Consider the following 16,192-nt stretch of genomic DNA (forward strand, 5'->3'; position numbering starts at 1 on the left):
ACCTACCATATTGAGCAAAACAATAGATTAAATATGGAACAAAATAACTTGACCTTATTTTGCAAGTTTGGGCACCAGAGATTTCATAAACTTATGTCTGGTATGACTCAATTTTGTATAACCTCTATCTGACCCGAATTTATCGGTCATAAACATACTCCAAACCCGACTTTATATAACCCTAACTTGAAATGGTATTAAACACAAATTTGACTTGAATCGGACTAAACTTGCATCTAATAGTCATACAATCATTATATGTTGTCCCTACATACAACACCACTAGAAATTTGACACATCATCAAAAAAAGGGAGAAAATTAGGAGTAAAATATAAATTGAATTCTAATGGAACATGGGCCCATTATTGTAGCCAATTAAAACATGACAAAGTAAGGTTGTATGTAGGGGTCAGTGTAGCCATCACCTGACCGGTTGACCCCCTAACCCTCGCTATGACTTTGATAAGAAATCTAAGTTGACCAAACTTGAACCTAACCAATACGAAAAGTGAACTTTTTTTATTTTTAATTTTTTTTTTTTTTTTTTACGACAAGTGACTAATCTAGTTTTGACTTTATTTTTTATATTTTTTTTTATTTTTTTTGTGTAGCTAGTAAAAAAAAAAAAAAAATCATGTGATCTAAGCGTTAATTTATTGTCCAAGTAATATACTCGCTTTCTATGTTTGAGTTCTATATGCTATGACCCTAAGGAAAAGTGAAAATCGATGTCATGTATTTGACTCTTTTGCTTTAAAGAGGAGATATAGAAAGGTATAAATACAAGTTTATTTCTGAGATACACAAATATTGTTTATCACCAAAAAGACTTGCGTGGACCTGGTCTACAATAATATTATTGTGGACCTGGTCTACAATAATGTTATTGTGGACCCGACATTCATACACACGTAATAGACATTATATTGAACATAGTGACCCTTATTTTTAAATTTTAACATAGTAACCTTTATTAAAATTTATAATACGACGTTATAACCCTAATTTTAATATAGTGACCTTTATTATTCATATTGACTAGTATATAAAATATTTCATTAAAGAAATTAACCTCTTATAGCCTATATATTACCAAAATGACTTTTATCTCAATATAGTTACCTTATTTTTATTATAGTGACCTTTATTTTTTATTAATAAAACAACCATAGTTTCTCTAATATTAGTAGTCCACAATAAATTAGTGTGAACCAAGTTCATTTAAGAATTTATCTGTTTATCACATGACATCTTGGTAAATAAATCAATACTTTTTTCCTATAAGCGGGTCCTATAATGATGATGATCGGATAAAGTTGATGATTTATTTACCAAAATATCATGTGATAAACAAATTTTAATTATCCCATTGATTAAGTAGGGCTTCGTCACAAGAAAGTAAGGGATTCTTAATTATAAATTTATAATTAGTGGTTTTTCAGTGTGGTGGGCCACATGGTGAACCATGGGTTACTTGTAGTGTGTTACTGGTTTTGTTAGGGCCCTACGAGTAACCCCAGAATACAAGTAACACCCTGACCAAAACCAGTAACACCCTACAAGTAACCCCATGATACAAGAACACCTACAAGTTTCACCCCACAAGTAACCCCTGCCGCACCATATGGCCAGCCGCATACAAAAAATAATGATTAAAATTGGGTCTTGCAAAGTGGGGTTGTAATAATTAATAAAAAAATATATAAAAAGTTATCATAAAAAAAAAAAAAAAAAAAAAGTAATAGTAAATAGATAGTTAAGGTAATATTTGGTGATCAAGTTTTCACCAATTTCACCTTTTGGTGATCAAGTGTTTTTTTGCTTGCAGTTTGGTGATTGAGTCAATTTTTCAAGCAACTTAACTCACCTGAATTTTATTTAACTCACCTTTAACCACACCAAAACTTAATCACATCAAAACTTAATCACCTCCCACATAAACTTAATCACCTGTCATAAAAAACTTTGGAATTATTTGTCAAATCTTTTTTTCCCCCCCCCCCCCCCAAAAACTAGTCGTTTGTAATTAATTTACAAAAATAAGTTTTTTTAAATTTCCTAACCGAAACAAAAGTTCATAAAAAAACAACTCGTTTAAACACACAACACCACCTGCTACACACCCTTTAATTACCCACACCAATTTACAGCAGCCCATCCACCCGAATGCAACCAACATCTCGTCACCACTCACCAACTTTGCTCACCATAGCTGCTCAATATCGCCATCTCAGGCGTCCCTGAATCACCAATTCATACAACCACATCCACCAGCAGTCCCTGTGGCGACCTTCACCATTCCAAACGCAAGCAAACACCAGCAAAGACCAACGATCGAAGTAGCAACATCATAAGTCACCCGCAAGTAATATGTGAACCCCCAATTCGCCATTTTGGCTCACAAGCAGTGGCAATTAGCAATTAATGCTCCAATTAAGGTCAAATAAGTTAGAACTTTTAGAGCAGTCGATCTGTATTTCGAAGCGGATGCTCTCAATTTGTTCAAGGTTTAGAATTGAGGAATGAAGCTCGGAGCGGGTGCTCCAATGGGATGCACGACCGCTTCATCGTGGGCTTGTCTTTCTTAATTCTCACGTGATTTGCATGTGAATGGAGGTGCTCATTAATATTAAGCACTCAAGATTGTTTACTAATGATTGTTGATGAGTATGATGACGATTAACGATGATCGATGATGTTGATGAATGGTGCTGAAGATGGATGATTGTGATGATGAAAACCAGAGCAGCCACAAACGAGAAAGCAGGAGAATTGGGCATCATTGACTCATTTCAATTACTGACATATTTTGATTAAAGTAAAAAAACATAAAATTAAATCAGCTAATTTTCTATAGGTTAACCTTAGGTGATAATGTTTTTAACCCTAAGTGACTAAGTTTTTGTCCCCCATTTAGTTTTCCTCATCAAAAAAGTGTCTTCAATCACCAAATTGCAAGCAAAAAACACTTTCATCAAAAGGTAAAACTGGTGAAAACTTGATCACCAAATGTTACCTTAACTCAGTAAATAGAACATAAACTAACTGCTGAAAAGGAAAATTGGGTACCGTATAACTTAGGAAAACAAAGGAGTAATTATATAATGCACTATTCAACAATAAACAAAATGAAATCATGTATAATTTTGGATTTGTGAAATTATGTAGGTTGCATGTTGAAAATTTCGGTGTTTAATGCTTAGATGCTCGATTTTTTATTTAATTTACCGAAACGATTTAATGTATGTAATTGTTTTAACATTTTTTTTCTTTTGTTAATATTTTAACTTAGTAAATTGTTACTCTTGTTCCCTTTACCTTATTCAAATAGTGTTCATTAAAAGTAATTTAAGTTCGGTAAAAATAAGTTCATTCAATAAAATTGAGCTGTAATCAATAAAATATGTAATCATAAAGAATAAGTATTATAGAGAATCAGTAAAAAAAAAAAAAAAAGTAATAATTTGGGTTTAGCTAAGTTAATATTTGTTCAACATAAATAAGGTGAAAGGAACATGACTTTAATACTCGATAAATTATTTATCATTTGATAGATTGTGTCCCCTTTTAGTTGCTCGTAGTGAATTTGGACATTTAGTACTAATTATTTAGTTAAATTATGTATTATGATATGTATTTGTATTGATATCAATTTATCTAATTCTCGTATATGTATGTGTTTCTTGTACTGTAGGAAATGAAGCAAGATCTGGGGCAAGAATGAATATTCAGGTATGTTATCATTTTTTTTTTAGGAAAAAGTACAGTAACTTTAGAAGCTTAAAACCTGTACTTCAAAACCTTAAGAGATGTATAGATCGTACATGTTAGATAATGAAATTCCTTAGATTAGAGTGTATTCCACTGATTCATATATATAGGGTTACGAAGATGAGTCTTAATCATGTTAGGAAATCTCAAAAGATAATTACAAAATATTCACAAAGCTATATCCTTCTATATAGAATAATTGCATTACAAGATAGAAAGCATTTTAAATGGGGTACCTATTAAGATATAAGAGTTGCACTAGCTATCCCTACACAATAAGTGCTACAAAGGCACTAGTAATGCCAGAACTAAGATAAAGCATACTCTCAATCTCCGCTTTTAAATACTTGTTTCATTTCTCCATGCAGAGAGTTTTAAGAGAAATTGGAAAAAATTAATAAAATATAGAGGTAGTGGGGGAAGAATAAGAAATTATAAAAAGCAAAAGTAGTTGAGAGAAGAGAAAATATGAAATTAATAAAGTATGATTTATGTTGTATCCACTTGGTGAGAGAAATGAATTAAGTATTGTAAAATCAATCTAAATAAGGAAATGGAACAAGTATTTTAAAAAAGGCTAAAAAACGGGAAGTGGAGCAAATATTTAAAAACGGAGGGAGTAGTAGAAAAGAGGAGTTGCAGACATGAGACAAGAAGCCTGAACTCCAACACTAATTATGTCGGTTCCTTTTGCGATCTTTGGCAAACGCCCCTGTAATAGGTTGAAGGACAAATAAATGTTTTGCTCTGCCACCATATAGAATTTTTTAAAACTCCAGAAATATCGTATATAATTTTCCAAAATAAAATTTAATAAAATATAATTTCAATTAAGTAAAAATCAACAGTCGTAAAGAAAAAATATAATAGAAAATTAATTTCAATTCATTACAAATAGTTTCAATTCGGCAAAAATAATTACAATTTAGTAAAAATAATAGTAGTTCAATAAAAATTAGGTGAAGTGAATAAGACCTTACATTTATTTGCATTACAAAATTCTTTCACCATTTATTATTCCATATCACCATATGAGATAACCACTAAACATTTCAAATGGATAAATTAAGTAGCCCATTGTATTTAAGTCATTTAAGGCCCCAAAGGTTTGAGAGGTTACATCTCAAAATCAATAAGACTTTTTTCTAGGGCTTCCACTAACAAGTTAGGGTTTAAAACCTATCACCCTGTTCTGATAGCAGAGTAGTGTTTAAACCAATAAGAGAAGTATTGGCGATGACCTAGTCTTTCAAGACAGTCAACATCCGCAGTCAAGTGACCAGATCACTCTAGTAGAACGGAATATGTCTCTGTTGCTATACATTCTCGGCCTAGAGACAAGGAAACTCTTCTGGGACCTCATAGTAATTCCATATGTAATGCTTAACTTTATTTTCTTTTACCAATGTGGAGACACTTACATTTGTTGTTTAGAAATATTACATTTCTACAATTAAACTGGGATGGGAGGAGTAATTAGGAAGAATCTAATCGGTAGTACGCACTAGGAGCATTAGGCAATTTTGAATATCTCAGTTGTATGTAAATTTGTAATGATATCTCCTTTCATATCATTTGAATCCAGGGATATATTATTGGGAATCCATCAACGGATAATTACTATTCAAAACATCAAACTGAATATGCTCATCGTATATCTATACTATCAGATGAGCTTTATGAGGTTAGTAGTATTAGTACTTAATTATCAGCATGTTTGTGTCATTATTGAAACGCTTTTTTAGGTTGCCAACTTGCCGTTTGTACAATGCAATGATAGTATGTCAACAAATACTTACTTCACCGTTTTTATTTATTTGCAAACTTTGGCGTATCCAGGGTTTCACAGTTATAATAACGATACTAGATTAAGCCCGTGCGATGCACGGTTTTAAAATAAGAATTAAATTATAGACTTTTAACACGTACTGAAAGAAAATAACTTCCTCATTTTTCCTAACTAATTTCTAATTGAATATGAATAAACAATTCCCAAAAGTGCATAATTTTCATATTTAATTAAATTTTTTTAATTAAATTATATTATATTATTAACTATTGTTAACAACTCGTAAATAACTAAACATTATAATGTGTAGAAAACCAAAAATTTAAAATTTAAAAATTCAAATGGAATATTTTTTCAAAACTATGTTAAATAGGGTAGCTTAAAAATGAAAAATAAATATGACATCATCCTGTATTTTGGAGGGAAAAAACTAAATAAAATAGTGACACATTGGCAATGATGACATCAACGGTTGTTATTTTAGCTGATATGTATATATATATATATATATATATATATATATATATATATATATATATATATATATATATATCATATAACTAATATATAAAGCTAAACTTTTAGTCAGGCGACGAAATAGTGCAGCGACACTTGGCGTTCCAACTTTTCGCCAAGTGTCGCGCCACATAGGATAAAGTTATATAGAATTCAATTTGTCGGATAAAAAAGTTAATTTAAAATTCTATTTTCAATCAAATTTGGATATAGAATTTTAGGATAAAATTGTTAATTTAGAGTTTTATTTTCGATAAAGTACCAATATTTCATATGTACAAATTAAATTATAATTTTATTAAAAAAAATTATAACACTCATAAATTACCATATAAATTTATTTTTTGTATCATAGTATTTTTTTGGAGCGAAGGAATTAGCTCAAAATGCACCACATCCATTATTTATAATATATTCTAATCAATTAAAACAATATATTTTACAATCTAATATAATTTTATTACTGTGTGTAGACCTGTCAATCGAGTCGGGTCACGAGTCATGAGTCATTTCAGACAGGGTCATTATTTTTTGTTACGGGTCAAGAAATGTTTTTCACCAATGTTATTATTATTAGTCATTACATGCCCTGCTATATAGTTTAAATCATTACAAAAACACATCAATTCCTAACTAATTTTGTATCAATGATATGTTTTAAAATTTGACATATAGATTAAAAATTTATCTTAAAATTCAATAAACAACCCGGGCATCGCACGGGCACAAAATTAGTATATATATATATATATATATAAAGCTAAACTTTTAGCCAGGTCACGAGGCATCGACACTTGGTGTTCTAAATTTTCGCCAAGTGTCGTCCCATGTTGGATAGATTTAAATAGACTCCATAAGATAGAATTTTAGGATAAAATTGTTGGTTTAGAGTTTTATATTCGATAATATACCAATATTTTAGACGTACAAATTGAATTATAATTTTATTCAAAAAAATTATAAGATTATAATTCTAAAAAATTATCATATAAATTTATTTTTTTGTATCATAATATTTTTTGGAACGAATGAAGTAGTTCAAAGTGTAAATCATTCATTTATAATATGTACTAATCAGTTAAAATAACATATATACTTCACAATCTAATAGAATTTTATTACTATATAGTCCTGTTAGCTGGGCTACTATGTCAGGGAAAAAATACAAAAGGATTTTTTTACATGAGGGATATGCACTTGCATACCCTTGGGTGTTAGCTGCATCCGCCTCTGCTTCAACTTATGCAATATTCACATACTTTACTTTGACTAAATTTGATGAATTTAAGGAAATGCTTGGTATATATTCATGTGGGATTATGCTACATTTGTCTCGATTCATAATTCCATCACATTAATTTATATAATTTTCAATTTTGGCAATTAATTCCAAAAATGATTAATATAATATTTCAGTAAAATGTTATGGGCAACTTTGTAATATTTTATATCTCACAAATAATACTCTAAATTTGAAAGTTGCACATAACATTTAACGGAGGTAGTAACAATGTATCGATAAAGGTGAAAAGAGAATGAAGTGTTACAAGTAAAAGAACGGAAGAAGTACAAGGCAATTTTCGAAGGATAATTCCAGGCCAATGTCCATTAGTAAGAATTGAATAATTAGGATTATACCTCGTAAGATTTAGGCCTAGTAACTCAACTTTGGCCTCGGCAATATTGGTAGGCCATTTAGCCTTGTTCGCATAAGAAGAAATTGGATTACTTTGAGAATTTCAAACTATTGTTTGTTTCTCTATTTGAAAATATATACTTGTCATGAATAAATTCTTTGAATGAGGTTTATCTAATGTAATTCTATTGTTGTGTCCTTTAAATTATTATCATTTTAGTATTTTACTAATGGATCATGTATATTACAAATTTTAGTCGGCCAAATCAAGTTGTCGTGGCGATTTTCAGCCGATTGTTGCTGAAGGAAATGAACAATGCAAAGAGAATCTTGAAGCTATATCAAACGTGAGTATATTTTACATTCAACAAATCACACACAAACGGACACAAAAATGATAAGTGTTTTACACTAGATCGATTGGATACGATTAGCTCTAGTTATGTACATAAATTAATTAGTCTATAAACGTTGTTTTAATGCCTTGAAGTGAATATGTTGAATGAACCCCAAAAAATTCATTTGTAATACATATACTTCATTATATAGTTCAGAAGTGTGGAATATAGTTCGTTCCATACGTACATGTGTGATAAACCTAATTATTACTACCTCCGTTTCTTATTATCGCAACAAATGGGTATTATCTGTGAGACATAAAATATTTCTTTGTTCATATAATAAGAAACGGAGGTAGTATATCGATCTCATGTACTAATAATTAAGATTTGCGATTTGCCTATGCAGTGCATGGATCCAGTAGAAGAATCATTTATCCTGGAATCCAAATGCAATGTATCAACACCCGATAAGTGGTGTCGGGTATTGCTTAACTTCTCTCTTTTGTTCACAATTTTTCGAAGTTGAAGGGTATAATTTAAGTACTTCATCCGTCTTTAAAAGTTTTTTTTTTTCTTTTTTTTATTTGTTGACTTTGTTTGTGAGACAAATTTTGTTCAAATTGGAAAAATTGTTAAAAGACGGAAAGAGTAGACTTATGTGATCAATAGCAAATTTATGAATTTGTACTATTTGTGTTCGTATTTGTGTGTATGTTTTTGTGGTGCAGGTATACTATCGTAATCGCATGTCTCAACCATGGGCAAATGACATTAACGTCCAAAAAGCTCTTCATGTTCGAGTGGTATGCAATTGATTCAGAAATAGGATCTCCCGAAGTCTAGTATAGTTTTTCCCATAAAAAAAAAAAAAAAATACTTTCTAGATTTTAATTTTTGTACACCTCTTTTGAATCCTTCTTCCACACTCAAGCGTGTCAAAATTTCGCAATTATTAGTAAAACAGTACTAGGTTAGGTTCCATGCATGCACAGACTAGATATTACTAGTAGGATATGTAGGAGTGAGGTATCATTTTAGGTCAACATGAATTATTCATTGACTTTAGTACTAAAATTTTTCTTAATATCATTCTAACCTTGATAATCATATATATCAATGAGACAATGAACGTTCGGAAGATTAGTACTTCAGATAATTGCTGTCTATAATCATGTTTCCCTGTTTTGCAGTCTAATCTTGAGATTGATTGTGTTTAGGGAACGATTAATGAATGGTTTCGCTGTCGCGGTCGTCGTAGCGATGATGTGTTTGAGTACAATTATGAAGTTGAAAGTAGCCTTAGTTATCATCAAAATCTTACCACCCAGCCTCTCAGGGCACTTATCTTCAGGTAATTCATACATACTCTCTATTTGTATATTGTGCTTTACCCATGAAACTAGTTCAATATCTAACCATAAAGTTGGGTTATAAAAATTACAAGGCCTTCGTATTATTTATCTCATATTCACTACCTTCATCTCACTAAAATGATTAGATTATCTTTCACTTGTATTTCGTCTATGCTTTTGTAGCTGACATATTTTGACTTTTGATAGCACTCATAAAATTTATTTTGAGTAGCATTTGTGATTTACAATTATATGATTAAACAAAATCATATGAAATCTTGTTTGAATCTTTTCAATTAATATTTTATTAATGAATATCAACTTTAAATAATTTTTATTTATTATTATTAAAACTTGTGGCATTGACAAATGTGAAATATAAAAAAACAAAATATTAGTGCAATAGATTGTTATATAGTATCCAATTAATTGGAATTTGGTTGTTACATTAACTATGCTTACTGGTTGACTTTGTTTAACAGTGGTGACCAGGATATGTTGGTTCCATATATGTCAACATTGACTTGGATCAAAAAGCTAAATATTGCCCCAAAAGACGATTATTGGAGGCCTTGGTTTTTTAATGGCCAAGTTGGAGGGTAAATTAAGTTCCTACAAAATCTCTCTCTGCTTATTATTTAAAATTGTCTTTTGAATTATTATTTAATTTTTGGGGGTAAGTAAAATACATCAAGGTTTGAGGGTCTTATCTAGCTATAGACTGAATCTTAACTTATTAAGTGAAATAAAAGAAGAGAATTTATGATCTAAGTGGATCTATATCTTGATGAGTGAGGTAAATGTGATCTAACGTGACAACATAATTTGATACGCGTGTAGATGAGTCAAAAAGAAAAAAAAAGAAAAATAGTGAACTTACTTTGCATCTTTCTGACATTTGTTCTAAGGATTCGTTTGATATCGCTGTGATTTTCTATATTTTTGGTTTTTTGCTTTTCATAATACTTCTTCCGTTCTTTTATTATTGCACTACTTGTCTTTTAAGGAAATTTCACAAATATTGCACCATTTTCATTTAAAGAAACAAAATATGTGTGTTCACACTGTAAATATCCAATATACCCTTACTTTTAACACTTGATTCTTTACTTTATGTTTACATCACATGACCTTATTTGTACTTTTACCCTTCTCTCTCCTCATTTTTCCCACTACCAAAAAATGTGAGCCCAACATGCATGGTGCAATAATAAAAAAAGGAGGAAGTATATATAATATAAATTATTCAAACTTATTAAAATCATAATAATTTTGAAAAATGACAACAAAAAAGTGGAAATATCTTTTTTCTTGTTTCTTGTTTTTGGTTTTTTGTTTGAGTTTTTTTTTTTTTTTTTTTTTTTTTTTTTTTTTTTTTTTTTTTATCTAGATATGAACGGAACAATTATCATATGCAATTATGACTTATTTTTCCCAAAATATATTAAAAAGACTTATTTAAGGTAAATTAATTATGAATAATTTTTTCAAAAAAAAAAAAAAAAACTAATTCTAAATAATTATTTTGTACTGTAATATTAGATTCAATATTCTTCTTTAACTTATATTATGTGATTGATTCCATATGCGACTAACATTATGAAATGGAGGGAGTATTAATTTCAATCCAAATTTATACAATCTGTGCGTTACACAGGCCAAAAGTTAGTTTTATTAAAATATCACCCCATGCCACTTGTTGTCAGCCACCCGTGTCCAGCCAACAATGTCACAAACATAGCCAAAAAAAAAAATGAACTCCTATGTGGTTGATGTGTAAAGATGGTTATGAGTTGTGCTTCTATCTCAGGCTTTGGGGTTAGTTAATTATGATCATCTCACAAGCTATGTGTCGTATTGGAAATTTGAATAGGTTGGCTCATGTACAATCCAAGCCCACACGCCATCATGGTGGGACGTGTAGGTATTGGGTGCCTAAGCCACATTCTATTGGTTTAGCTTGCTTGGTTGTGCTTCTTTCAAATAAAGGCAGCCAAGGCTAAGCATGCATAGTAACCTGTCGTGTATGCCTACACTATGCACGTGCCTTGTACATCGTGCTTTTTTTCTTGTGCTGAGTTTACCATGCTTCATATGACGGTCAGTTGTGGCCTTGTGGGTGTGGTTGGTGGCTAGTAGTAGGTTGTGCTTGACAGCTTAAGTGTGGTGGTGATAAGTGATTTTTTTTACTACCTTCGTTAATAATATCTCAAAGTTGCACATAACATTTAACAGAGGTAGTATTTAAATTGATATCGTAAGAAAGTAAGGTTATTTTTTTTTATTTATTTATTTATTTATTTTTTTGACAAAGGCTGAAACAGAAAAAAAAAAAAAAAAACAAAACCACAAAACAACTAAGCTAAAATACTAAACAACATGGGTAACGTTGGTCTTGAGATTATAGCATTTGTAGTAGCCATCTTTGCCAATTTGTGTGCCTCCTCAACCTTTGATCTTTGCTCCTTGCGTATAATACACCATGTGAAATTCTTACCAATCCTACCTATTTCATCAATGGTCCAGAGAATTAATTTTTCCTGTGATCCCTTACCTTGTAGAATGTCTACCAACTTACTAGCATCAGTTTTGATAATAAGGCTCTGTATACCTGCTTCCCAGCACCATCGAATAGCTTCTAAGCACGCAATTGTCTCTGCTTGTAGAGCAGAGTTTGCTACCCCATAGGAGCATCCTTGCATCTCTGTCACCACCCCATCATACTCTATGACCCATCCAGCTCCCCTTCTTCTGGTGCTTTTGTTCCAAGCTCCATCTATTTGAATCGAAAATCTTGTTGTGCCCATTTCAAGTCTTCCTAAGCTTGCAATCTTGTAGCCTGGGGGAGCATTCACCTCACCCTCTGGTGGGTGAAGAAACTCTAGCTCTTGAGAGTCTTTATGTTCAAAAACATTTTGTTCTTGCACCCCTTTTTCTATCCTCTCAAGAATCACATTAATATGAGTTCTATTACCTTGGAAGCTAAACTCATTCCTAGCTTTCCAGATTTCCCATATCGTAGCTATGAAGGTAGTGATACGTTTGCTACCTTTCCCATCCAAATTTAGAAATTGTTGTATATACCACTGTATCCAAACGCTAATTGAGATACTAGGACCTATAGTTGGGATAATACCTAGACTACCACATTGCCATACCCGGTTTGCCACTATACAGAATCTAAGAGCATGATTAATACTCTCTTCCTCACCACAAATCTCACAAGCTCCATTCTCACAGATGTTGCGAACCTTGAGATTACTCTTAACAGCTAGTCCATTGTAGACTATTTTCCATATAAAACTTTTCCACTTAGGTAAGATTTTTTGCTGCCACAAGAACTTTAAGAAAGAAACCTCTGACTCCCCAATTCTGTCATTGTTTGTCATATGTTTCATAAGAAACGCATAACCCGATTTGGTTGTAAATTTTCCCGAGCTTGTGTGATCCCAGTGTAGCAAGTCTTCCATCTCTTTCCCTGGGAGTTCTAAGGCTCCTATCTCAACAACATCTTTTGCATTGAAAGCCTTCTTCAATTCAACGCCCTTCCATGACCAAGAAGCTTTATCAATAAACCTGTCCACCTTCCAAATCATAGCTTGTCTCAGGGTGACTTCTGAGTTTGCTTCTGGAACCCTGCCATTAACCCATCTATCCTTAAAAACACCTATATTCTCACCATTTCCCACCTTCCACGCATGTCCCTTAAAAAATTTAGACTCACTGTTCCTGATGCCTCTCATACCCCATGACATATTAGAGTTGCTGCACGGTTGGACCTTGCCTTTCCTGAGCATCGACCCCCCTTTAGTAGAAAAAAATTTTGCCACTAAAAGTTGGGGGTTATTATGCATTCTCCATGATTGTTTCATTAGAAGAGTATCGTTAAGGACAACCACATTTCTTACTCCCAAGCCCCCCATTCCACGAGAGAGCTGAACTATCTTCTTCCTTACCCAATGTATCCCCTTACTTCCTTTATTTCCCCACAAGAAGTTAAAGATCAAGCTTTCGATTTTTGAGACGATACTACTTGGCAGCTTGAAGCTATTCATAACATGAGCAGCCATTGCAATCAGCACCGTGTTTGCCAAAATAATTTTTGTGGTGAAAGAGAGTTGACAAGAGTTCCAAGATAGAATTCTCTTTGCAATTTTGTCCACTAAGAATAAAAAATTAGAACTCTTACTGCCCTTTAAGTCAATTGGCACCCCTAGGTGGTGATCAAAGGTCTCCATGTCACCCATTCTTAGAATGCTCTTAAAGATCATCTGGTTATGATCTGAGGTACATGGGCTAAATTTGACAAAAGATTTATTAAGATTGAGCTGCTCTCCAGAAATTCGACAGAACCTTTGAACAATTGAAACCACTTCATGACATGCCTTCTTTGAAGCTTGGAAAAAGAGAAGAGCATCGTCGGCAAAGAAAAGGTGACTGATGCTTGGAGTATTCCTTGTAATCTTAATACCCTTGAACAGGTTTATTTCTTCTCCAATTCTCATCATTCTCGAGAGTATATCCATACAAAAAAGAAATAAATATGGCGAAAGAGGGTCCCCCTGTCGAAGACCACACTTTGGTTTGAAAGTGTCCGAAGTGTTCCCATTAATAAGAACTTTGTAGGATACCGTAGAAAAACACTGGTGGCACAAAAGGATCCAGTGCTCCGGGAAGCCATATCTCCTTAGAATAACAACCAAAAAGTCCCACCTTAATCGATCGTAAGCCTTGCTCATATCCATTTTTATCACCGCTAAATCTTGCCCTTTCTTTCTTTTATTAATGAGATTTAGGATCTCATGGCTCAAAAGCGAGTTATCCGCCATATGTCTCCCCGATACAAAAGCATGTTGATATTTTGAAATTAGACTTGGTAACACTTCTTTAATCCTATTTACCATACATTTCGAAATGCATTTATAAATAGTGTTACAAAGACTAATTGGCCTTAATTGCCCCACTTCTTCAGGATTATCCACTTTTGGAATCATAATTAGAATAGAATGGTTCCAAGATTTTAGAAGGAAACCACTATTAAAGAAACTGATAATTCCCTTTGTTACCGAATTACCAACAATATCCCAATGTTGTTTAAAAAATTCAGCATTAAAACCGTCAGGACCCGGTGATTTGTCTTTTTTTATGCTAAACATAGCCAATTTTATCTCTTCTGGAGTGAAACTTTTCTCAAAAAACCTCTTCTCTGATTCCTTAATACAAGGGATCTCTAGCTCTCTTAAGACCAGATTGAACTCTTCCTCCCCATTTCCTACTATTTTAGGGTCATAGACATCTTTTAGGAAGTCAACAACTACACTAGTAACCGATTCTTGTCCTTCCACCCACGTATTACTGGAGTCTTTAAGCATGTAAATCTCATTATGTTTTTGTCTTTGTTTAACTTGTGAGTACATAAGAAAGTAAGGTTATTATTATTATTATTATTATTATTATTATTATTATTATTATTATTATTATTATTATTATTATTTTGACAGATTCTGGTCATTATGTATATGACGTGACTATGTGAGTAGTTATATTATAGACTGATGATTTCTTGTTTCATACAGATATGTTACAGAATATTCAAATGGCAACTACAATTTGACCTTTACTACAATCAAGGTATAAGCATTGTATTACTAAACTAATCCTATAAATCTCATTTAGTTACTATAATTTAAATTATATTTGCTAAGCTTAAATTTATATTTGCTAAGCCTAAATCACTTTCAGTAAAATTAAATTACTTTTGCCGATCTTGAATAAGTTTTTTGTGATTAAATTAATTTTACCAACTTAAATGGTTTTTACTAATTTTAAATTATTTTATTGATTAATATATAATATTTGTTCTTTGGAGTTATTGAACTTTACTAATTAGAACTTAATTCCACTAAACTTAACTTGATTTTGTTTAAATTAACTTTTTTTTTTCTAAACTTCTTATAATTTTGATGAACTTAACTTAATTTTACTGAATTAAATTTATTACAATTTTTCAGAATTAAACTTATTTTTGCCAAACTAAACTTATTTTTATTAAATAATTGGATAACATTTTCATTGCTTTACTTAGTAACGCTAGCTAGATAGATGTCACAGTTCGTTAATCTCTTTTTAGATAGAACTATTAATACTTAATCAAATTAATTTTGTAGGGAGCGGGACATATTGCCCCTGAATATAAGTCGCAAGAATGTTTAGCAATGTTGCAAAGATGGATTGCATTTAGCCCTCTGTGATTAAAATTGTCAACATTGATGTTTGTTGAATTTTCGCCTACCTTGTAATTTTTTAAGTTCATAGATTTGTGTAACTACGTATCTCCATACCTAAAAGGCATTGTAAAGTTAAGATCGATGCATTATTTGTATGATTCATGAAAGCAATAACGAAACATTATTTTACTGAAAAACTAAGTTAAACCCCGTAAATGTATGATTGTTAAATACTTTTAATGACAACTAATGAAAACAATATAAAATTAAGGACGCAACACACCAATTATTAAAGAGTATGAAGTATAATTTTATTTTATTTTTTAAAAAAATAACGACAAATAATACTTATATTGTTTGACATCGTTTTTTGTTTTAGTTTTCAGCTTTTTTTAAAAACAAAAAAAACTAAAAACAAAAAACAAAAAAAAGATAATTCAACTTTTCTGTTGCTAGTTTTTAATATTATCATCATCTTAATAAGTTTGACTAATTTTTTATTCATTATATAACATATATCATATGATTTTAAAGAACAAAAAACCAAAAGACAAAAAAC

The 16,192-nt window shown here is 31.3% G+C and overlaps 1 protein-coding gene across 1 annotated transcript in view; it reads left to right on the forward strand.

Moving 5' to 3' along the window:
• LOC145631918 (serine carboxypeptidase-like 16) overlaps positions 1 to 15,840 on the forward strand; it is a 32,565-nt gene extending 16,725 nt beyond the window's left edge. The window contains exons 6-14 of the mRNA XM_081684147.1: positions 3,696 to 3,733; positions 5,358 to 5,456; positions 7,971 to 8,060; positions 8,461 to 8,535; positions 8,783 to 8,857; positions 9,272 to 9,405; positions 9,889 to 10,005; positions 14,983 to 15,037; positions 15,574 to 15,840. Coding sequence (XP_081540273.1) covers positions 3,696 to 3,733; positions 5,358 to 5,456; positions 7,971 to 8,060; positions 8,461 to 8,535; positions 8,783 to 8,857; positions 9,272 to 9,405; positions 9,889 to 10,005; positions 14,983 to 15,037; positions 15,574 to 15,657 — 767 coding nt within the window. The 3' untranslated portion in view covers positions 15,658 to 15,840. The remainder of the gene's footprint in view (positions 1 to 3,695; positions 3,734 to 5,357; positions 5,457 to 7,970; positions 8,061 to 8,460; positions 8,536 to 8,782; positions 8,858 to 9,271; positions 9,406 to 9,888; positions 10,006 to 14,982; positions 15,038 to 15,573) is intronic.
• The last annotated feature ends 352 nt before the right edge of the window (positions 15,841 to 16,192 follow it).

Source organism: Chenopodium album, chromosome 5 (genome assembly GCF_948465745.1).
Source record: "Chenopodium album chromosome 5, dcCheAlbu1.1, whole genome shotgun sequence".
NCBI classification, from domain to species: Eukaryota; Viridiplantae; Streptophyta; class Magnoliopsida; order Caryophyllales; family Amaranthaceae; genus Chenopodium; species Chenopodium album.